The sequence below is a fragment of the Ailuropoda melanoleuca genome, chromosome 3, assembly GCF_002007445.2.
Source record: "Ailuropoda melanoleuca isolate Jingjing chromosome 3, ASM200744v2, whole genome shotgun sequence".
In the NCBI taxonomy this organism is placed as follows: Eukaryota; Metazoa; Chordata; class Mammalia; order Carnivora; family Ursidae; genus Ailuropoda; species Ailuropoda melanoleuca.
In genome coordinates, this window is record NC_048220.1 from 11060431 (window position 1) to 11086482 (window position 26052).

Genomic DNA, 26052 nt, shown 5'->3' on the forward strand with positions numbered 1-26052 from the left:
ACCATTTACGATCATTCAAAAAGAGGTAGTAATCTAACCAAACATGTATATGCCTATATCCAGAAAACCACAATACGCTAATATAAGAAATTAACTAAAATGTAAATAAATAGAAATATCATGTCCATTGACTGGAAGACTCAACATTAAAACGTTGTCAATTCTCCCCAAACTGATATTCACATTTAATGCAATTCCTATCAAAGTTCCAGCAAAGCTTTTTTTAAGTAAAGACTGACAAGAATATTCTAAAATTTATATAGAAATCAAAGAAATCAGAATGGCTAAAACAACTTGGATAAAGAACAAAGTGGAAAGAATCCAACTTCAATGCTTAATATAGTTGGAATAATCAACATCGTGTGATATCAGTGGAGGAAGAGACACTAGACCACTGGAACAGAATTGAGAATCTAAAGACGGTATCAGAGAAATATGCCTAAGTGATTTCTTGGAAGGACGCAAAAGCAATGTAATAGAAGACAGCCTTTTTGATAAATGGTGCTGGATCAAGTGGACATTCATAGATAAAGCAATGAACTTCAATTTAAGTCTTATATCTTATAGAAAAGTTAACCCAAAATATATCACAGACTTAAATGTAAAGTGCAAAAACATAAAACTTTGAGAAAAAAGTAAGAGAAAAACTTCAGGATTTAGGGCTAGGAAAAGAGTTCTTGACACCAATAGCAGGATCTATGAAATGAAAAAAACTGCTAAATTGAACTTCATCAAATTTTAAAACTTTTGCCCTAAGAAAGGCCCCATGAAGAGAATGAAAACAGAAGCTACAAACTGGGAAAACATATTAGCAAACCACATATCTGACAAAAGGACAAGTATCTAGAATATATAAAGAACCCTCAAAACTTAAGAGTAAAAAAATAAGTAATCCAATTCAAAGATGGACAAAAGATATGGACGCACATTTTACCAAAGACAATATGTGCCTAGAAAATGAGCAAATGAAAAGATTTCAATATAACAAGCATCAGGGAAAATGCAAATTAAAACCATAAGGAATGTCACTAAACACCTATCAAAACGGCAAAGAAAAAAACTGGGACAACGTCAAATGCTGGTGGGGATGAGGGAAATGGAGAAACTGGATCACTCATACATTGCTGGTGGGACCACGAATGGTAAAGCAATTCTGGAAAATTGATAGTTCTTATCAAATTAAACATGCTACCACCATATAATCTAACAATTGCACTCTCAGGCATTTACCTAAAAGCAATAAAAATTTATGTTCACACAAAAACTTGTACATACGTATTTACAGCAGCTTTTTTTATGATAGCTTGAAAATGGAAACAACACATGTCCTTCAGTGGGTGAGTGGTTAAATTTGGTATGGTAGATACATCTATACCATGGAACACTAGTCAGCAATAAACAGAAACAAACTATAGTTGACCCTTGAAAAATAAGGGTTTGAACAGCACAGGTCCACTTATACACTGATTTTTTTCACAGTACAGTATGTAAATGTATTTGTTTTTCCTTGTGATTTTCTTAACAACATTTTCTTTTCTCTAGCTTACTTTACTGTAAGAATACAGTATATAATACATGTAACATACAAAACATGTGTTAATCAACTGTTTATGTTACCAGGAAGGCTTCAGGTCAATGGTAGGCTATTACTAGTTAAGTTTTTGTGAAGACAAGTTATATGTAAATTTTTGACTGCATAGGGGATGAGTGCCCCTAACCTACTAGTTGTTTAAGATCAACTGTGTATTGATAAACAAACAAACAAGCAAACAAACCCTGAAGGGTCTCCAGAGAATTACAATGAACAGGAAAAATGCCAATCCCAAAAGGTCATATTTTGTATGATCCCATTTATGTAACAATTTTGAAATGGTAAATAGTAGAAATGGAGAACAGCCTAGTGACTGGCAGGGGTTAGGGGGCAGTAGAGAAGTGGGTGGGGCTATAAAACGGCAACGTGAGAGATCTTCATGGTGATGGAACTATTCCGAAACTTGACTATATCAATGTCAATATCCTGGCCATGATATTGCACTAGACTCGTTCAAGATATTACCACTGGAGCAAATTGGGTAGAAGTACATGGGATATCTCTGAATTATTTCTTACACTGCACACAAATCTAAAATTACCTCAAAACAAAAAGCTTAAAAGAAAATAAATGGCTTTCTGATGGTGATGACCTTCCCATAAGAATATGCTTTCCAGAAGGACCTCCTCCATCCCTCTCTGGAACAAGAGAAGAGGAAACAAAAGCAGCGCCCAGTGTAGAGCCCCAATTCCTACTTTGTGGATGTGAAGTGCCCAGGATACTATAAAAATACCACCAACTTTAGCCATGCACAAAGTGTAATTTTGTGTGCTGGCTAGTCTACTGTCCTCTGCCAGCCTACAGGAGGAAGAGTCAGGCTTACAGAAGGACGCTCCTGCAGAAGGACCACGAAAAGAACCCTGAATCAAGATGACTGGGAAACCATCCCCCTAAACACATTTTAGATTTTATTTTATTTTTTTAAAGATTGTATTTATTTGAGAGAGAGAGAATGAGAGAGAGAGAGACTGAGAGAATGAATGGGAGGAGGGACAGAGGGAGAAGCAGACTCCCTGCTGAACAGGGAGCCTGACGCAGGGCTCTATCCCAGGACCCGGAGATCATGACCTGAACTGAAGGCAGACGCTTAGCTGACTGAGCCACCCAGGTAACCATATTTTAGATTTTTAAAAAATGTTACTTACTGAAGACTTTGGTAAAACAACACATAAAGAAAAAGTGTAACAGTTAAGGGATAAAGTGCTCTTACCACAAGCAAGAGGCTTTTTGTTTAAACTAAAAAATCAAACAAACAAAAACCAAGAGTTCCAAAAATTAACCTTAGAAAACTGAGCATGGTGTGTTTTCCACATGAATTAAAAATAAAGCTGAATAATTTATAAATTCCACTTTCATTTTTTTGTAGTACCATGCACACTGGGAATTGTGTCACTCCAACTAATGGGAATCAGATGTTCCTATGGGATTTTGCTATCAAGGCTTTCCGAACTTGAAAGAAACACCATTCCCTTATACTGGTAGAGAGTCTAAAGAAAGAAAATTAATAAAAATAAAAATAAAGAGTCTATACCTTTAGGTCTTATATCTAAGTTAATATTAAATACGCAAGAAGAGAAAATACTCCAGTATTTTTTTAAGGTGTACTTATTTATTTGAGAGAGAGAGAGAGTGTGCAGTGGGGAGGGGTAGAGGGAGAGAGTCCCAAGCCGACTCCAGCTGAGTGTGGAGCCCAGCGCAGGGCTCCATCTCAGGACCCTGAAATCATGAACTGAGCCAAAAACAAGAGCTGGCCGCCCATCCGACTATGTCACCTAGATGCCTCTCTTCAGTATTTCTAAAGCATTTTCAAGCAAAGAGATTTCTAAGAAAATTAATCATGGGACCTAGTCATTTTCCACTCTTTCTGTGTGACTTCTCATGCTAAACTCAATGTAACAGCAGAAAGCATTAAAAACTAATTCTAGACCTGGTTTATACCAGCACATGTAAAAGGTTCACTAGTAACTCATGATGAACAATTTCACTGGAGTTGGTCTATACTTTGCATGACATATCATTGCTCTCATTTAACGGAACTTTAGGAAATCCATAGCAGGTACAAACAGCAGATGTTATAAGCTCGTAAATAATCCTGTTAATGCCTGCTTTATGTTGGCATTTGCCATCATTCAAAACGCATCTTCAACAAACATATGATGAAAGTATCCCTAATTATGTGTATGGTGCTTTTATAATTTTTGACTAATAAAATGCCTCAAACTGAGGATAATCAGTATTTAATACTTTTTTGGGAACTATGGAAGAAACAATTTAAGGAAAAATTTGAAGCAAACGGTTACAAAAGTGCAGTTATTATACAAGATACAGAGAAACATTTTTAAATCTACTCTTCTAAATGGGCCAAAAATTACCTTAAAATATAACAGTTTAGCAAGTTAATTAAGATTTCATTGTAACTGCATATTAGCAAAAGTGCATAACTGCCATGTTATTAGGAGAGAAAATGAGAAATAAAAATCTATATGACACATTTTATTCTAGAAATTCAAAACAGCATTATAGTATTGTCTTCGAATTTAAATCAATAGAAGTGAAGACGTATTCTGACAATCTCCTATCTGAAGCTTACAGTTTTAAGGAATGAAACTTCATTGCTTTTTACCTTGCACACTTGAAATTAAAAACCATTTAAAATGCTTTATGCATTTGCCTGTCTTTTTAAAACAGAGTATGCTACTGGCAATTTAACTTTATTTGGAGAACTTGAATAATTGTGGAGCAGAGATATTTTCTCCTACTAAAAATATGGTTACTTATTGTTGTGCATTTGCTCGTTTTTTAATAGGCATTCTGGGTTTTTCCTAATTGTTGGGCTTTATGCTTCTGTTTCACACTAGTGCCAGTTTACAAGTCTCTAGTGGGAAAAGAAAACCTGCAACCCATTCTAATTTGGTAGCTATAACTTGCTGTGGGTTGAAAACAATCTCATGTTAATATTTTGTGCCAACTAAGAACAAGCTGGAATTGACTGAAAGAAAATAAATGTTTTAGTGCATGATCTTTGCACAAATTAGTTAAGAATCACTTAAGTCAATTACATGCACTTCTTTTCTCTCTTAATTTCAGGTCCTCAGCTATGCTCTGACATGTGAAGTCATCAGAAATTTGCTTTCACAATAAGCTGAATGGTGTATTACTGTTCTATGTAAGTTTTATTGACAAGCACAAGTGAAAGTGATGTGCCCATGAATTTATTGTAGGGTAAAGATTCCATTAAATGTGAGTTTCTTCTTTTTATGACACACCCTGCCGTTTATTCAATTTATTCAATCAAGAAGAGTGTTTTCTAAAATTGCACCACAGAATACTAGTTCTGACAAATGGTCTCCAAAAAGCAGAATCCTCACTGCAACAAGCTTTGGAAATAATGCCAAATGTATTGAGTTTGACAAGTCCTCCCTATATGTAAGTATCTGTGTGTGTGTCTGTGTGTGTGTGCGTGTAAAACTTACCCAATGAAATAAGCATTCCATAAACCCTATTTTGAAATACAAGAATCTGAAGAGAGTCAAGTTGTGGCCAAAACAACAATGGGTTTGTCAAATCCCAACTGATTTTCTTCATCAGGGATTTGTAAGAAGACTTTCTGTCTCTTGCATTGAGGTTTTTACTACAGTTCCGTCTGCACAGACAGTCTGTGTCACTTGTAGACTAAATGTAACAAATTCTCCTTGCATTATTTTTTTTGCCTGGAAACCGTGCATTGAGATAGCAAGATGACTAGAACCTGGGTCCATGACCACCTCTTTGGAGCAGGCTTCACCCCCCACCCCAACTTGCAAAGGGGAGTGCAGTGTGTTGGACAAATAAACCTTTGCTGAGTTACACCGAGATTTCAGGATTAATTTATTATTGCTATATAATTTAACCTATCTTAACCAATACAAGAGTTGGATTCTGAAATAATGAGAGCAATGCAAAGAGACTTGATATAAGACTTATAGATGTTCAGATATTGAAAATTCCTTATTCACTCTTCATCGCTATATATACTTGTCAAGACACAAATGGTACATTTACTTTCAGAGATATTCATTAAATATACTTGCTAGGCTACTATGTGATAGGCACTGCTCTAAACTAAGAGGGTAAAATAACATAAAATACACACAAGGTCCTTGCTCTCCTACAACATACATCAGATTGAAAGGAAGAAAATGCCCAGTGGGGAATATGCTCATTAAGAAAAGGATGGCAATTTTCTTATTAGATAATTATATCTGTAATTTCCATTCCCCTGCTAAATTTCATTTTAAAATACATTAAAATTACAGCAGTTATGGTAACAAAAAAAATGAGCCATTACTCACTTTTTGTTAGAATGACAGATCAGATATTAAATCAAATATGGATATTTCTTGGTTCTTGTCAGTAATGGAAACCTATTTGAATATACTCATTAAACTATTTCAAAATTTATTTTGGAAAAGAAATATTCTAGGCAAACTGAAATAAATTTCACTGAATTCCATAAATTTAAACCTCTCTTTATCACTAGCCAAATTCTGTTCACTGAAGCAAAACTGCCATGGAAAAGCTTTTTTCTGAAATTTAAAGAAATATCTCACTTCTAATACCATGTTAATGCATCCCCCCACCTGTATTATCAAAGTAATATACTGTCTATAATTTATAGGAACAATATTAATGTATTATTATTTTTATCTTTACTCTTAAAAACCAAAGAACGTCTCAAAGACTTCCTACAGAATTTTATAATGCATACATGTGTACTAAACACTTCTCCTACACTAATATGGAAGCAGTATCTGTAATGACAGAGTTTGAGATGCTGGTAAAGTGTGTTTTATATCAAAGGGAAGTGAGTCAGCCAAATGCTGTCTGCCATGTACTTTATGGTCTGAAAGTACTTGAGGTCAATGCCAAATTGAGGAGTACCATACATGACAGCATAGAGGAGGACTTTTGAAGACATGAATTCAATCACTCCTCATACATTTACTGTTGGTAATAGAGTAAAATAAGACAATTCTATATTATAATTGCAAATGAGAGCAAAGTTGATAACTAAAAAGTACTCAGTTGGTTTATGTTTCCTCATTAATTTAAAACAATTACCACGTTATGTCAACTTAGTAAATAATAGCCTACCTTTACATTCACTAAACATTATAACAATAGTGACCTAGCTCTAAACAACGTGAGCTTATTGTTACATTTTCCATTCAATGATAGCCCTTGTTCTGTTTTTCCTTTCTCTCTGCAACTCTGTCCAGGTTATCAGTGATTTTTCAGTAAATCTCTTTTTCTTTACCAATTTTCCTGAAGAAGACACGTGATCAGGAACTAATAAAAATATCATATGAGAAACATTTTAAATCTAAGAAGGAGCTCAATATGACAAAAAAGGAGTTTACTCTGTTAAGTAATAATAAATTATCAATATACAAGATTTGACCACTTTTTAGTAGAATGACAAAAAGAAAGGCATTATGAGTAAGAATTTGGGTGGTTCTTCGATAACTATCCCTCCCCCCACCCCCATCAAAAATACTCTAGAAGTGTTATTGGCTAAGTGAATTCATTAGACATTACGAACATTAGTGACTTCCGGAAGTAGATAGGGCACACTGTCTGCAGTGCAACAACCCCAAAGAGGTGTGTTGTGCCATATTATTCCCCTTATTCAAAAAAATTTAAGTCCCCAAAGGTATACAAGGTAGCCTGTTATGAATAAGGTTTAAGTACTGAATAGAAATTCCACAGAGTATATAGAAAAGACAGTCTCTTCAATAAATGGTGCTGGGAAAATTGGACAGCTACATGCAAAAGAATGAAACTTGACCACTCTCACACCATACACAAAGATAAACTCCAAATGGATGAAAGACCTCGACGTGACAGGAATCCATCAAAATTCTAGAGGAGAACATAGGCAACAACTTCTATGACATCGGCCAGAGCAACCTTTTTCACGACACATCTCCAAAGGCAAGAGAAATAAAAGATAAAATGAACTTATGGGACTTTATCAGGATAAAGAGCTTCTGCACAGCCAAGGAAACAGTCAAAAAAACTAAGAGACAGCCCACGGAATGGGAGAATATATTTGCAAAGGACACCACAGATAAAGGACTGGTATCCAAGATCTACAAAGAACTTCTCAAACTCAATACACGAGAAACAAATAAACAAATCATAAAATGGGCAGAAGATATGAACAGACACTTTTCCAATGAAGACATACAAATGGCTAACAGACACATGAAAAAATGTTCAAAATCATTAGCCATCAGGGAAATTCAAATCAAAACCACACTGAGATACCACCTTACGCCAGTTAGAATGGCAAAGATAGACAAGGCAAGAAACAACAATTGTTGGAGAGGATGTGGAGAAAGGGGATCCCTCCTCTATATTGTTGGTGGTAATGCAATGGTACAGCCACTTTGGAAAACAGTGTGGAGGTCCCTTAAAAAGTTAAAAATTGAGCTACCCTATGATCCAGCCATTGCACTACTGGGTGTTTACCCCAAAGATACAGACGTAGTAAAGAGAAGGGCCATATGCACCCCAATGTTCATAGCTGCATTGTCCACAATAGCCAAATCATGGAAGGAGCCGAGATGCCCCTTCAACAGATGACTGGATTAAGAAGATGTGGTCCATATATACAATGGAATATTACTCAGCTATCAAAAAGAATGATTTCTCAACATTTGCTGCAACATGGACGGGACTGGAGGAGATAATGCTAAGCAGAATGAGTCAAGCAGAGAAAGACAATTATCATATAATTGTCATATAATATATCATAATTTCACTCATTTATGGAACATAAGAAGTTGGAAGATCGGTAGGAGAAGAAAGGGAAGAAGAAAGGGTGGGTAAACAGAAGGGGGAATGAACCATGAGAGACTGTGGACTCTGGGAAACAAATTGAGGGCTTCCGGGCAGGGGGAGTGGGATAGGCTGGTGATGGGTATTGAGGAGGGCACGTATTGCATGGTGCAGTGGGTGTTATGTGCAAGTGATGAATCATGGAACTTTACATCAAAAACTGAGGATGTACTGTATGGTGACTAACATAATATAATAAAAAATATTATTATAAAAAAAAGTATCTCAGAGAGTCATTACAAGTAATTCAATCTTTCTATTTTTTTTATGTCATAAGATGAAGAGCAACTGAAACAGTGAGCATAAAAGTAGTTTAAAGACTGCGGGGCATTAATTAAATATAAGTAACATAATTATATGATGTTGGGAAAAATTAACTTTGAACAATAGTCTGATTTTTAAAAATTGATAAATAGTAATAATTATTTAACTTTATGATTGGAAGCTATCTCCTTTTCTATTATACGCCAAGCAATTATTAATACTCTGAATTAAATGACAATAGTATATATTATTTCTTTTTACTTATTTGTTACTCTTAGTGATGTCTTGGTTATTTCTTAAGGTAGCTTGAAACCAACACATTTAAATAATGTTTCAATATATCAAGGAACGATGACGTCAATTATTTAAATATTTCAACTTCTATGTTCAAACACATTTCTCTAGTTCATACAGTTTTTTTTTCACTTTGTATATATTTAGCACGTGAAAATGTTTCTGTTCATAACCAAATTGCCCAACTTAAAATCTACCTTTCAGTTTTAAAAGTGAAGAAGAATTTATAATATGGTATTGTCTTTAAAGACAGAAGCTAAGGGGCGCCTGCGTGGCTCAGTCCATTAAGTGTCCGACTCTTGATTTCAGCTCAGGTCATGATCTCAGGGTCCTGGGATGAGCCCTGCGTCAGGCTCCACACTCAGCAGGGAGTCTGCCTGAGATTCTCTCCCTCTGCCCCACCCCACACACACTCACTCTCTCTCTCAAATAAATAAACAGAATCTTAAAAAAAAAAAAAAAGGCAGAAGCCAAGAACTCCAATATTCTCCCTTACTGAAGATTAAAAGTATGCATACACATAGAGAGATATGACCAGATCCCTGCAGGAAAAGGGGAAAAGAGAATATGTTTTTCATAGAGTAAGTCGAAAGTTCAGTAACCAGACAATATTATCTCCTGAGCAACAACATCATCATCATCATAACAACATCAGGTTAAAGAGGCCCTCTGTCTACACGAATGTCTTTTCTTTAGTATCTCAATAGGCTAATTTTAAGTACTCATATTTTTGAACACTAGAGGGAGTATATAAAAGAAAAGGAAGCCAAATACTGATATTACCTAGTTCTTCGGTGCTTTACATGATATGGGGTCTTTGCAACAAACTGCTTGCTTACTTCTTATGGACACAGTGGAATGATTAAAACATTTTAAACGGTATCCAGCATCCCTTTTTATATATCATTTTCCAGTTATTTAAAATTTTTAATGCCTATTGGCAAGTAAGATACACAATAGTCAAGAAGTAGCAAAACAAAGTGAATGCATTTAAAAGTAGACATACATTTTCCTTATTTTAGTCTATATATTCTATTAGAAGAGAGCAGAATTATACCTTAAGTGCTTTGAAGAGTTTAAAATGACATGCCTGAGCCTAAGGGAATAACGGGCGCTTTCAAATCAGAGCCAGACTTTTGTCTCAAGGTGAAGCCCTGAGGTTATACTCCATTTAGGGTTTATATAGACAAGCTGTCTCCAGAATTTCTGTATGGGAGGGATAACATGGGAACCAATGGCTGGGGGATCAGAAACATGAGGACTTAATGAATTAGTATTTTTTAAACACTCTACCTCCCACACAGTGAGCATTCAATGTACCAGCTATTACAGAGAGAGCCTTCATTCACTTCAAAGAATAAGAATAGGGACCGAGTTTAATGAAATGCATTTAATGAAGATAAGTAGATAATGAAATCAAAGTAGGAGGAACAAGCCCTCCTCCAGGCAACCTACTCGCTAAAAGCACGTGTAATAGGAAGATTGAAAAATCCATGTAGAAAGTGTTTAATAAGCATCTACTTTATGCTCCTTCTCTGTAACTAGTAGATATGCAGTAGAAAGTAAAGGTGATCATTTGACCCTTGAGAACGTTGATGGAACAAGAGTTGGAAGAGATCCAGTCATTCATTGATTTGTTTAATGAGCCCATCTCACATGACAACTACTCCTCTAGGAACTTGAGATGCTCAAGGGAATAAAATGAAGGTCACGGACCTCCAGACGCTGACATTCTATAGGTGGGAACAAGCAAATAATAAACACCAGAAATAAACTGTTCAGTATGACAGACGCTGCTAAGTATTAAGAAAAGGAGAAAAGGCTTAACAGGGAAAGAAGGATAGAGAATGTGAGACCATATAAACACAGACGGAGTTGCCAGAAGGGGCCGTGGTAGAGTGACAATGGAGTAAATCCTGAAAGAGGTGAAAGGGCCAGTGCAGAAGTGGAGCAGGCCGTGAAAATGTGCATGGCACATTCGTCCCTGCAGCAGTTATATTACTGCAGCCCAAGCAAGAAGAGTCAGAAAGAAAGCAGCAAAAAAAGGAAGGGGGAGTGGTAACAGGCGAGGAAGGAAATGCTGTGAGCCTCAGAACCACTGTATGCTCTGTGACTCTGAAATGGGAAGTCACTAAGGGGATTTGAGGAGAGTGATGTGATCTAGCTTGACCCTGACCGGAAGAGGGAAAAGGGCTGAAGGTGGCAAAAGAGAAGAACAGTCAGGAAGTCTACTGTGGCAATCCAAAGGAGAAGGGATGTTGGCTTGGACAAGGGGGGCAGCAGGCAAGAAGAATCGGTCAGATTCTGGAAACATTTTAAAGACAGAACTGACTAGACTTTTCAATGAACTGTAGACAATGCATGAGAGCATAGGAAATTAATGGACTCCAAGGTGTGGGAGGATGGAAACACCATCCACTGACGTGGGAAAGACTACAAGTTATTAGGTTTTGAGGGAGGAAGGAGATCAGGGATCTTGGACATGGTAAATGGAAGAGGTCTTTCCGACAGCCAAATGTGAGATGTGTCCCTCAGAAGAAATGTCTGGGCTGATGATACAGATCTGGAAGTCATGGACCTATTTGTGGAATTTAACCACAAAACTGAACATGAACACCAAGAAGAAGAGGGTAAATATTTTTTTTTTCAAAAGAGGATCAAAATTTGAGTTCAGACATCTGAAAGGAGGAGTGAGTAAGGGTCAAAGAGAAAGAAAAATCAGGTGAGAAAAACATAGTATTCTTCAAGCCAGGTGAAGAAAGATTATTAGGGACGCTCAAATGCTGCCAAGAGATTAAATAAAATGAGGTCTTAAAATCAACTACGATTAAATAAGGAGTCACAGATAGAGGCACGTATGTTCCAGGGGTTAGACCATATGTTCTGACCAGAGTGGGTTTAGAAAAGAATAGGTAATAGGCAATAGCAGTAGAGAAGACTCTTCAGGGTTTTGTAGAGGAGAGCTAGTAAGCAGGATGGTAATTTTCAGGTGAAGTGGGGTCAAGAGAGGATTTTGCTGTTATCTTTATTTTCATTTCTCTGCTGATGGGCTTCATCTGGACCAGAGTGAAAAACTGAAGGTAGAGAAGAGACGGGGAGGATTGTCAGTGATTTCCTTGAGTAGACAGTAGAGGACAGGCTCTCCCGCATATGCAGAATGACTGACTCTCAGCCCTTAGCACCTTTAAGACGTATTATTGGGAAATGGATCATGTTCAAATTCCTCATCGGATAATAAGAATGAGACTTTAAAAATGTTTTTACTGAAGATGACATGGTTAGCAGCTAACACAGGAAGGATACTAGATGTCTTTAAGGAGGCACAAGTAAGAAACAGTTGTTAAGCAACAGAGGCAAAGGCAAAGCAGAGGTACAGGGAGGAGAAACATGAGGGCTACAGAATGCAAGTGGGGATAAAAAATTGAGAGGGTGTCAAGATTGTCAGGGATGGTCTCTGGGTTGCTCACGGAAGGGAAAACAAAGATAAAGTCAAAGAGGAAAAATGGGACTCCGGATGTAAGCTGGGAGGCTGGGTTTGTTCACTTGACATTTTACGTATCAGGAGGATAGTATATGATCTTTGAAGCAGGGGGGTGGCCCCAAGAAAGCAGTGCATTAAGAAGATTAATCTGGCTGTGTTTAGAGAATGAATCCGCAGAGAACAAAGGAGAAAGATTAGCTGTAGGGGTATTAAAACAACATCCATGAAGTTTAAGGCAAAGGGATTATGGAGGTGGCAGTGGGAAGGGAGAAGGCAGCCAATCTGAAATCCCCTGTTTAGCAAGAATATGCAAGACTTATCAGTGACATTACGCTCTTGTTGCTTCGTGCACTTTGCTTTCTGAATCCTTAATGCTCCTTCATAAGTATTACTTCTGCCTGCATTTGAACGATGTCCCCACACTAGCCTGCAGTTCCCAATGGGAGGGGCCATGCTCGTGTTGCTCACTATTTTATTTCCATTGCCTCGCTGAGAGTAGGCGCTTATAAAGAAAATTGCTGAGTGACTGAAGATGATGATATTGGGGCATATCAAAGAATCTGATAAGAAAGCAAAAGGAAAAAGAGGAGAACAAAAAACGTGGAAGACAGGAAGAGGGGAGAAAGAAGGAGAAAACAAGAAAGGGGAAAGTGACAGATGAAGTAGAGAAAGGAGAGGAGGAGGGAGAAGAAAAACAGAGGATGCTGAAGTTAAAAACCAAGAAAACAGGAGGGCAACTATATTGCTGCTGGGAACTGGGGAAGCTGATTACTGACCACTGCTTACAGGGAGAAATATCCAAAGTCCAGCTCCACCACGTGCCCTCCATATAAGCGACCCTCTCTGTCTTAGCTTCCCCATATAGAGAGCAAGCTCATAATAACCTGATAACCTCACAGGCTAACTACTGGGGGCAATCCCATGAGTTAGAACAGCTCCTGGCTCATGCACAGATGTCAGTCATGTTCATCATCATCACCATCACCACATTTCTTTTAGAGCTTGTGCCGTACCCCAGAGCTGAGACACCATTTGAACCTCTCCTATCTCTACAAACACGGAAGATGCAGGAGGAGGCTAAGACAGATTGGCAGGTGAGATGAAGAGCCCCTTCCTTCCAGGCAAGGTTGCCACTCACCTCGCTTGGGAACCATGAGTGGCAAGAACACGATCACTTAGCCGCGGCCACTGCCATTGTCCCTTCTGAGTCTCCCTTCTTTTCCCCAAACTATACAACAGACCTGCACTTAAATTCCTTGAAATGTGTCAGTTTCATTTTTCATTGTGAAAAATGGAAACGGAGATGGGGTAAGTGCTGAGTGGAAATGAGAAGGTGCCTTTTAAAAGTAGGTTCGGTGAACAGAAATTCCTAGAATCGGCTAAATGTGGGGGAAAAACCACAAATAATGGTTTGTTTAAAGAGAGAATACAAGATAGAAAAGAAACATAAAATCCTAATGCTTGCTGGATAAACAGCAAATAAAAGCACAAATAAGTTAAACTGGGGGTGAAGACAGCAATATTAAGTAACATAGAGCAATGGTTCATGACCATAATGAGTCCCCTCTCTCCCAGGGGACATCTGGCAACGTCTAAAGACATTTTTAGTTCTCACACCGACATTTTGGGTGGCTCCCAGCATCTAGTTAGGAGAGACCAGGCATGCTGCTGATGATCCCACGGTGCAGAGGACAGCCTTCAACAACAGAGAATTTTCTGCCCAAAGAGCCGTTTTTGAGAAAGCCCCAACTGGAGATGAAATGTAGAGAGGAAAAGATGGAAATAGATAGGATCCAATCACTCCTCTGCTCAAAACTGCGAAGACCCCATCTTTTTTTATAATTTTTTTTTGAATTTATTTATCTTGAGAGAGAGAGTAAGCGTGAACATGAACGGAGAGAGGGGCAGAGGCAGAGGGAGAAGCAGGATCCCCAATGCAGGACTCAAACCCAGGACCCTGAGATCATGACCTGAGCCAAAGGCAGATGCTTAACCCACTAAGCCACCAGGTGCCCTGCAAAGCCCCCATCTTACTCTAGGAGTTATAATCCTTAGACATGTTGCCCTATGCCCCCCGGACCCCTGCTCATCCACTCCTGCCACACTGGCCTCCTGGCTCTTCTACAAACACGCGGGACACTGCTGTTCCTCCTACCTGGAGAAGTGCTCTCCTAGACATCCGTACAGGACACTCCTTCACCTTTAGGCTCTTCCTTTGACATCACCATGCCTCTTTTTCAGCCAGGCTTATAATCTGGACCATCCTATTGACAATTGCTCCTCCTCCCTGTGACTGAGTTCCCCATTATAATCTTCTATTGTGTTCTAGCACTTTCTAGGCTTTGACATAACTTGACAATTATTATGTTGGTCTATCTTTCTCAGGTCCTCTCCACCTACTGTGTAAGATCCATGAGGGAATTTTGTTAGTCACTATACGCCCAGCAACTAGGAAAGTGCCTGGCATACAGTAGGCTCCGAACAATTATTTGTTGAGTCAATGAATAAAGAGGCTCAGACAAATTCAAAGAACAATAGCAATAATTATAGACACATAAAAGTGCTTACTCTATTCATGGGAACTGTTTTAAGTGCTTTACATATGGTTAGTCTTTGGTTCTCTATAACTAGTCTACAATGGAAGTAGAATTATCATTATCATTGCCATTTTAAAGGAGAAATGAAGTCAGAGAGGGGTTAAGAAATATGTCCAATATTGCACAGCAGAGCAATACGAATCGAACTAGCCTGGCTGAGAACCTGCCCCCCTCACACGCTGTCACCCTATTGTGCGACACAGCCTCAAAATTTTTCTATTACTAAGAAAAAAAAAAGTAATTCTAAATATTTGTCAGAAACATCCAGCTATCCAATCAAGGAATAATCAAACTTACACTTTATTCTACGTAACAACTGGATACAAACTTATCATTGTTATGTGAGCTTTAAGATTTCAAGTTAGCTTTCAAGTAGGTAAGTTTCATCACTGTCATGAAAAGTAAAAAAGAGGGGCGCCTGGGTGGCACAGCGGTTAAGCGTCTGCCTTCGGCTCAGGGCGTGATCCCGGCGTTATGGGTTCGAGCCCCACATCAGGCTCTGCTGCTGTGAGCCTGCTTCTTCCTCTCCCACTCCCCCCTGCTTGTGTTCCCTCTCTCGCTGGCTGTTTCTATCTCTGTCAAATAAATAAATAAATAAATAAATAAATAAATAAATAAATAAAATCTTTAAAAAACAAATTTAAAAAAAAGAAAAAAAAAAGAAAAGTAAAAAAGAAATAGTAGCCTAGATATCTTTTTCAGCGATTGTCACGGTTTTTAGCAGCCTTACTGAAATTAAATTAAAATGTAGAAATCATATACGGACAAAAGCTTGGTTGTCACAATGTATGTAAAACATTAATGTTGTATTTGAACAAATTTTAAAGAGAACAAGAACTTGTTGCCGATGGTCGTCAACTGCATCCGCATTTCTTGGGCAACAGAGAACGCTGGGAGAGACTTGTCTCACAAAAGTAACTTCTGGTGTTGGCAGTAAGTGTTTTCATCGTATGTTAACATCATACCTAAGAATAATGTTCTAATGTGGAATAATAAAGCAAGAAATGTGTGAGTTTCAAAGGTCTGCCTTCACATTCCTCAGATGTATCATTACAGGAGTTATTGCTAAGCAAGTTTCCTAAGCACAGAGAAATCAATTAAAATGGAAAGCTACATGAATTTCCCTCCCATATTTGCATTCTTGGGGTAACATGATGGCCCTTTGCACATTCCACATTGCTTTAGAGTCTTCTATCACCCCCATAGAGGGGGCTCCCAACAAGCCATGACTTTCTTCAGGGCCAGGCTCTTGGATTGTATCCTTTATGGTCTTCAGCACAGCGTCCTACACGTACCAAGAATTCACTAAATCTTTCTTATTTCATGAATTCATATCACACAGGAAAGTGTGCAAGCAAACAAGGAAAAATGCTGTTCTGGGAATTTTAAGAAAAGGCATATGCTTAATTTACAATAAGCTCTGAAAACATTTTGTCCTATGGATGACATAGTCTAGCACTTACCATTTAAAAAAAAAGGTGAGAGTTAACCTTTAGACACACTAGCATTCTATAGTCTGGGGACAGTAGTAAAGTGTGTGTGTATGTGTGTGTGTGTGTGTGTGTGTGTTATCAGAAGGAAACTGCTGATGAGCTACCCACTGGGCCCCACCCGCAGCACAAAAGCCATCAAATTACAGCCATCAGTATTTCTTTTTTTCCTTCCTGTTTTTTTCTTTTTTTTAGAGGGGGGAAGGGCAGAGGGAGACAGAGAATCTCAAGCAGCTCCAACCCAGCACGTGGAGCTGGACACAGGGCTCCATCTCATGACCCTGAGATCATGACCTGAGCCTAAACCAAAAGTCGGATGTTGAACAGACTGAGCCGCCCAGGCGCCCCTCTCTTTTTCCTTTTTGTAGAGGCACGACTTTTGATCGTGAATACTATGGAGCTGGGTTTCAAATAACTACCGGAAAATTAAAAACAAAAACAAAACACACAAGCAGCCATTTGCTTTTTCCTCTTCACCTGAGTTATTCTCACCTCCCCAGGGTTCTCTCAGTATTTGCAAAACCTTATTTCCATATGAGCTTTTGTTCTAGGAGAAATATCCATGATTTTGTCAAACGTTCAAAGGGCTCTGTGATATGGAGGAAAAAATTAAGAACCATTGCTGCTAGGAGGTAATTGATTTGGGATATATATATAATCTCAAATGATACATATATATATCAAATTATATATATTTAACTTGGTATTTTTCTGCAGGATGAACATAGTTGGAAACTTTAGCATAAGATTTGATACTAGGCAAAAGGCAAAGAAATGCCAACATATCTGTTCACTTTCATGTAGTACTAGAGAAGAAAATCTGTTGGAAATCATCAAATGTGCTTTCTCCAAGCAAGTATGGCATATATTATCTGTTGCTGAGAATCTATTTATAGTGTGCCAAGCACCATAATAACTGACTCATTGGGCACAGGTATGTAATGTGCCTCCCCTCAATTATTCCACAAGTAAACATTTAACCCAAACACCAACGTGAAATAGCATTTGCAAAGCAGGGGGGAAGACAAAGACCATAAATGAAAGTTTTGTCTTAACAACGGTAACGTTTTTACCTAAAGTGAGGTCTAAAAACTGAATTCCTTTGGAAATCTGCATGTCTTTCCATCCTCAAAAACAAAAATAGCTTATACAGCAAATAAGGCAATATGTGTCCTGAGTTGACAGGACACCCCGTGAGCCTGCCTTGCCTGGACATTGCTTAGATATGTCCATTACCTCCTTTTAATTCATGTTACTTTCTGGCTCTTACTTGGAGCCCAAGAAGTGCTTGCTTTGGGTTCTCAGGTCTCATGGGAAATTTTAGTCTAAAGCAGTTCATCCTAAAGAACTAACTCTGCATGTGATGAAAACATTTCTATCCGTATTATGCTGGAAAAACAAAGATTTTGGAAAAAGGCTGTTTCTTGTATCCCTTATGTACATGGGAAGAGGGGGGTGCCTGACAGTTGCTATCACTAAAATCAACATGAGAAATCTAATTATAAGGATACACATGACCTTGTTAGTGAGCTCAGTAAGTTTGTGTCTGGTAGAGAGTTCAGCAAGCTTTTCTCTTCATCAGTCATCGCAGAAAGCTACAATCCCGAACATCTCAAAAACCTTAGGGATACTACCCCCCTTCCGAGACATTTGGTAACATCAAAAGAAAATAAGTTTCCCAAATTCTTTTAAATTCATTTGAATCAGGTGTACACAATACTAGATATCAGCAAGCACCCATAAAAAAGTTGCTCCTTTATTTGCTGCCATAATATAAAAAAACTAAGTAATATTCTTATTAACATTTTCTTGAATATTAAATAGGCCAAAAGTAATCCTGTAGCACCTATTTATTTGGACAATGCAAATTTCAAGGTCTAATTGACTCACTATTAATTCTTCCTTGAGACTGATGCCCAAAGTGAGTGCAAAATTGAGTGCAACCCACGAAAACAATGTTACCACAAAACAATAACAAACTACAAAACAAAATTAAGAAGATTATTAGCTTCACATAAAATTTAATAAACAGTGTCTGGTATATGAATGGATAAAGAAGATGTGGCATATATGTGCAATGGAATATTACTCAGCCGTAAGAAGAATGAAATCTTGCCATTTGCAATGACCTGGATGGAGCTAGAGAGTATGATGCTAAGCGAAATAAGTCAAGTTACAGAAAGACAAATACCATAGGATTTCACTCACATGTGGAATTTAAGAAATAAAAGAAATGAACAAAGAAAATAAATAAAAGAGACAAACAAAAGAACAGACTTTCAATACAGAGAACTGGTGGTTATCAGAGGGGAGGACAGTGGAGGGATGGATGAAATAGACCAAGGGGATTAAGAGTACATTTATCGTGATGAACATTGAGAAAGGTATAGAATTGTTGAATAATTATATTGCACATCTGACACTAATATAACACTGTATGTTAATTATACTTAAAGAAAAAAAAAAACAGTGTCAACAGATACTGTTGCTGGGAGTAAAAATTTATGAAAACTCCCTGGAAGACTATTAGTATGAATCGAAAACTCTTAAAACTTTTACATTCTTGACCTTTAAGAAAATGTAAACAATAACAACAACAAGCTAGGAAAAGTCACAAAGCTGAGTGACTCAATGCCTGGGTTCTAGCACGAAAATGCCTGGCATCAAAAACTCACTTCACTTACAAGTCAAGTGACCTTGGGTAAGTGACTTCTCTCTGGCCTCTGTTTTCTTATTTGTAAAATGGCATAACAATAGTCTCTCTCTCTCATATGTCTGTTTTGGGCATTAGAAGATTTAATATAAATAAATATACTTAATGAGTAGTTGGCAGAGAGTAAAAATCTCTTTTAGCTATTTTTACTGCCAAAGCTATGTTAAAAATTTTAGTGATATTTACAACCACAAAAATTTGTAAATTAATAGAATGTCCAAGAATAGGGGAACTTACAACAGATCTACATGACGATCTAATACTCTTCAAGAAAGGAGAAAATATCCCTGCATACAATTTCGTGATTTTATATGACTTCACCTATGTTAAAAATATGCATACAAAAAGACTGAAGGGAAAAACAACAAAATGTTTAACATATCTATTTCTGTTGGACATTCAGGATAATTTTAATTTTCTCATGTGTAATTTTTAGATTTTTCCAAACTTTCTCTAATATTCATATATATTACTTCTGAAATCAGAAAGAAAAAAAAAGGAAATTAGTTCTTTAAAAAACTAGTACCCACGGGGTTGGGTTTGGGTGAGGATTGAATAAGGAGAGCATGGAGGATTTTTAGGACAATAAACATACCCGGTAAGATACCATGATGACGGATACATGTCATTATGCACTTTTCTAAACCAGTACAACGTACACCACACCAAGAGTGAGCCATATTACAAACTACGGACTTTGGGTGATTATGATGTGTCAACGTAGATGCAACAGTTGGAATAAATGTACCACTCTAGTGAGGGATGTTGATAATGGGGGACACAGTGCATGTGTGGAGATGGGGGTATTTAGGAAATCTCTGTGCCTTCACTTCAATTTTGTTAACCTAAATCTGTTCTAAAAAAATAAAGTCTTAATAAAGTAAATTTAAAAAAAATTCTTAAGAAGAAAAAAGTGCTATTTGTTGTTTACTAATCTTTTATTTTTAGCTTCATGTTGGTTATACACATTTCAATCAGAACTGAAGCAGCAGCCTATTGGAATTTTACTCCTCTAATTCTCAAAAATTGCCCGTGACATTTTTCAGGAACTAGATCTATAGAAGGATCTGTAGTTTAATTTGTCTGGGAAAATATGTTTCACTAAAACTTGCGTTTCTCTTTTGCTACATTTTGATTTAAATACCTGAGATCCTCAGAGAACTAAGGGTGGAAAAAACCTAATCCAGGTAACAATGAAACCTACTGCATTGGTCTTACTATTTACTTCCCTATTGGCTGAGCCACATTATCTATTCATTGCTTTAAGGCTGCAAAAGTTTCCTATCAGCTAATTCCCTGAGTCTTGAATGGTTTTAATGCATTGAAAGCACAGACAGTGAAAGATTGTTATTGGTTATCTTTCTTTTCTCAGAATCATTCTGCTCCTCCAGTAACATGCTTAGCCATCGTGCTTAAGACAAGAAAAAAATTATAAAAAAACATTTTAGCATTTGGTAAATATCCTTGAGTTTGAGGATGCAGACTCTCGTATAAAGTACTAAAAGTACAGCTATTGCCACAATTGATTGAACTGTGAAATTTCATTCATTCACAACTTCAGAACTTGGGAAATACTCCAGAGATTATTCTCTATAATTTGTTCTAGTAATGAATTTTATATGCATGGACTTATTCACCAAAAAATACTTGGTAGAATGTCCTAGAGCAATAAACTACAGAAGTTCATAGGGATAAGCCATTTAAAAAGTGGAAAACATTTAAATACAAAAATATTTTGCAGGTAATTGTTAATTCTGTCACTTCTGTTTCCATCAGCCCCCAAACAGATCATTTCTAGGGGATTTTCAAAATTAAACTTAAGCTTAATTTATTTCCCTTTATGGCCTCCTAAGAAAGATCATGGGCATTTCCCAATCCACAGGCACAGTACTGACATAACTTCCCACCTAAGGAGTCTAATCACTGAGTCACCCCAGGGCACAGAAAGAATAACTCCTCTTAACTGGGTCCTCTCTATGAGAGACATATCTACTCACAAAACTTAGCAACAAATAGATAAATTTTCTATATATACATATAATTTTATAGATAGATACACACACACATATATATACACAGACACATATTTATAAAATATTTTAAATTTAATAAATTACATTTATTAAACAATTAAATAATATATGCATATATTCAACCTATTAGCAGTCTGATTACTTCAAATTGTAAAATGAAACGCTACGAACATGTTCAAAGTTATAATCAGACTAAACTAAAAGAGAATATAGCTAAAGCAGCAACGAATGTTCCAAATCAAAGGCTCTTTACTACATATTCCAGTCTGTCTAACCAAAAAGATCTGTGATACCATACTAACACCAACATTTGATGCAAAACAGTTTACCAGTGAGATCTTCATAAAAGAACAAATTGGTATCCAAAGATGTCAGATTATTTAACAACTATTTTTAAAGAGTAATGGCTCTTTTTTTTTTTTTTAACATTTCTTACTAAAAAAAGGGGGGGATATACTCACACCTAATAAACCAGTAACGGCTAATTTCATCCCTAAAACTCAAGAGTTTCACCACAATTTTTTTCAATGTGTAGAAAAAGGCATCATGGAATAATACTGTATTATTATTGTATGTAATAATGTTATTTCCTGTTAATTCCTTCTCCTCTCTACTTCTTCAAATTGTATCCACATCTCAAAGATCTAAAATCTTTCTTTTTGACTCTTCATCCACCCAAAGGACTTATCCTTCATGAAAATCACCAATATTCAGTTGTAGGACTCAGATATGTGATCTCCTGAAGTATATGGCATAGATCCATCTGTGTTAATCGTGACAATCTGAATAAATTGTAAGTTCCTTAAAATTCTTATCTTACCATCATTTTTAAGCTCTACTTTCTTCACCAAAGGCTTACTCTCCTACTAAGTAGGAGACATAGCAAATGTCACTGTACAAATCTACATACACTAATTCTTATTCTCAATTCTGTTTTTTATTCTCAAGCCTATTAGATCAGAGTGAGAGTGGCCACTAAAAGGAATAATGCCTTTTTTACACTACTGGTGTTCAAAGGCAGGAAAAATGGATCCAAACTACTGTTTGAGCTCACTGAGACCAGAAAGTACAACTTACTTATCTTGGTAGCCAAAAAGATAATATGGTACTTGGTGCATAGTAGGCACTGAATAAATATGTTGAATTATACTTCAGGATTTCTCATTATACTATAGAAGATCAAAAGACCCTTATTATTTCTGAAAAGTCATGTTATTTAGGATTTTACTGAATGCCGAGGGCAGAATAAAACTGCCCTTAGACTTTGCAAAAATGCTGTTCCTCGTCTTCCAATATATAATTCAATTATGTATGATGAAGCAATGGATAAGTAAATAATCATAAACTCATTATAATGCAGAGTTTTGTTCTAATTAGTAAAGTGTTTCAAGCATCTATACTATGTTCAAATCTACTCTAGTACCCGAATTTTCAGATGACTCAAGTCCAGAAAACTTCTAAAAAGAAAAGCAATTTCAAAATAACCTCAAAGGTCCAATACTGTTGGTGCAGAATTTACACGAAAATAAAAAAATAGAATATTCAAAAAAAGAATATTGCATTTTAGAAGAGAAAAAGCAAAAAAGAAAAACAAATACCATATGGTGACTCATACAGTGATCTAGTCATAAGCAGTTTTTTAATTTCTAATTTCTACTCCAAGTTAATAAGAACTGTCTGCTAATTTATATCAAGATAGAGTATGGCCTAAGGACACAGCATTGCCAATAAAGGACTTAGAATTCTAAATATAACAGTTTATGTTTAATACATACCAATGGTAAGCTGCCAGAATATTGAATATAACAACTGATGAAGAGTGAAAGTCCTATTTACAAGTCATATCTATAGAGACCAACAAGGTTTGCAATTTTGCAAAGTTTTAAGTTACTCCTCCATTCAAAGCTACATCAAAGGCATGTTCAATCACACGTGCAGTACTATCTTAAAAAGATAAATGCTGGACAACTGCAAGATGTCATAGGTTAAACATGCCCTATAAATATTTGTTCTCAAAATAACTATCATTCACGTTATATAAAAGGCCAGGGTTCTGAGATTCAGCCTTAGTAGACACAACTCCATGTGTAAACCTAGGATGACAATAGCCTCAGGAAAGTAATTAACAATCCCATCACACCTTTTATCATTCATAAATTTCACTCAGGGTAAGATTTTTCCACAAACAGGCCCTGGCAGCCAATCAAAGATTCCAAAGCACGAAGTCAAAATTTTATCTCTCGATCTGTCTAGAAGATAGATCCTTTCATTTACTTGGTTGTACATTATTTATGCTTCCCCATACTTTTTATAAATGACCTGTTTTTGTTTTTGCCCTTATGAAGACTCAAATAAAAGGAGACACAGAGAGACCCACAGACTTTCTGAACGACCTCTCTGTGATTCTAAGGAAGAGCCCTAGGGAGGTTAAAAGTTTCCCCATAGATCTACCTGGTCTCCAAATGTCTACAGGATAATGAGCCAAATCGGAACCAGGACTCCAGTTCCTCCTTATTTATTCTGTCTAGATAGAGAGTAGAGTGACACATCATAACATAAGGAAGTATGTGCCCATAGAGGCAGGGTTTTGACTGCCTTTCTCTTAATTTCAGCCTCCTCCCTAAGACAGTAAACACATTACTTTGCTGATGTAGGTTTCCCACACTCCCCACCATAGAAACCTCAACTACTGTAAAGCGCAATTCTGCCAAAGGGAACATGCCCAAATTTGTTCATTTTTTAAAAACGCCATAATGTTTCAGATGAAAACACAGCCTGCCAAAGATGTCAAATAAAAGAATAACAAAGAAGAAATGCATCTTTAGACTGGAATTTCAATGCATAACCTCGCCATCTGTCAACCAGTTGTTAAGCAATGATCCCAGGGATGCCCTGCGAACACGGACAAGTTAGATCCTTGCACCTATCATCTGTAGCAATCTCCACTCTCAGGACCTCAGCGGTAATTACGTTCTGTGTCTGGAACAACCTGCAGAAATGGCATGAGCCACTGGCAAACCCAACCCTGCCACTGAATGGGCCATTTTCACAGGTTTTCACTCGGTAACAAATGCGGAGCTCAGTTCCTAGAGGTAATGAGAAATCGGGGAGGAAGGGAGTTGAGCTGGGGAAGGTGGGGGTGCAAGGGGACTCTTTCCTCACGTTTGGATTGGAAATTGGATAGAGGAGGTTGATCTCGAGAGGCCAGACATCCAAACCACCCTCAGTCTCCTCCCACTTGGCCTCAGAAAACAGGAATACAATTTTGGACCTCCAGTACGCCCCACTCCTTCCCTTCCCGCCGCGGCCACCACCTGAGAAGTTACAGTCTTCGCTCTCGCACAACTGCGGGTGCGGACTCCCTCACGGAGAACCGCACCAGCCAGCCTTCCGTAGCGGAACCGCGGGCTCGGACTCAGCCACCAGCTCCGCGACGCCACCAGCCGCCGGCGGGGCAGGCTCAGGGAGACCTCACCTCTCCCACGAGGCCCTCCCTCTCCCACCCCCGTCGCCTGGAGCAGCAGCCTGACTTACGCAGTCTCAACCCCGACACCACCTCGGCTTCCTTCAATCTCAATCACAGGGGTAGGGGTGGGAGGGCAGAAGTGGAACGGAGGATCACGGTGAAGGGGGAGAGGGAAAGAACCCCAACAGTCCCGTTCCCGTGAGCCAGGACGCAAGTGGCAAGACCCTGCTGCACGCCCACCACACACACGAACGCGCTCACCGACGCGCCCCGCTCCCCAGGTTCAATGCCAAGTGGCTACAAGATGGGAGCAAGGAAGAAGGTGGGGTGGCGGGAAGGCCTGGAGTTAACCGGGAGCGGCATTCGCAGAGCAGGGGATGCTTCAGGAACTGCCAAAGTGAGAAAGTCCCAGACCCCCTCTCCATCCCCAAGTCCGGGCTCCCCTGCCTGCAGCCTGGGTCGCCTTCCTTCCAGCGGCGCTCGAGAGGCGGGGAGAAGAGCCGGAGCCCAGCTTCCCCTGGGCTGCCCTCCCCGGCCTGGCCCAGGGCCCGGAACCCGGCCCCCCTCCAGCCCCGGCTTGGGGAGACTGCCAGGCAAGGAGCGACTTGCCAAAGGACTCTGGGGGAGCAAGAGGGCAGGACAGGAGCATTTTGCACGCTCCAGCCCGGCTGCTCATTTCTTCCTCTGTCGACACACCCCCAGGGAGCCCCCTTCCCCGACATTACACGCACACGCACGCGTTCGCCCTTCCCACCATCCCAGGTCCATCGATTAAAACACTAGTTGAATTCTTCCTGATTAAAAAGAAAAAAAAAAAAGTGCAACAACTCTTCTCAGGAGTCGTCCGAGCAAAGAAAGTCCGTCTGCGGGTGTCTTTTTATAGTTTCCTAGGAGTTAAGACATCGGGCGGTCCCCAGTGAAAACGGGACCGGAACCCCGAGGGGGCGAAAGGTGACGAACTCCTTCCCCACCCCCGCGCCTCTCACCTCCTTAAGTTCCTTGGCCACGTCCTTCAGGTCGCCCAGGACCAATTCTAGATCCTCCACGATGATCTTGATCTGTTCCTTCACCTTGGTTTTGGAGGCTGCCGGCGGTCCCTCGGCTGGAGAGGACGAGGAGGGGGTCCCCTTGGACTTGGCTGACATTCTCTGGGGGCAGGCGAGGCAGGTCAGCACAGGCGGGCGAGCGGAGGCTGCTGCGCGCCCCCGTCCCTGGCGCTGCTGCGGCCGCTGCCGCCCCGA

The 26052-nt window shown here is 38.6% G+C and overlaps 1 protein-coding gene across 1 annotated transcript in view; it reads right to left on the minus strand.

Annotated features, from left to right (window-relative positions):
* Window positions 1-26043, minus strand: part of PRR16 (proline rich 16) — a 186774-nt gene extending 160731 nt beyond the window's left edge. Inside the window, exon 1 of the mRNA XM_011224606.3 lies at window positions 25798-26043. Within this exon, the coding sequence (XP_011222908.1) occupies window positions 25798-25956 (159 nt within the window). The 5' untranslated portion in view covers window positions 25957-26043. The remainder of the gene's footprint in view (window positions 1-25797) is intronic.
* Between the last annotated feature and the right edge of the window lie 9 nt (window positions 26044-26052).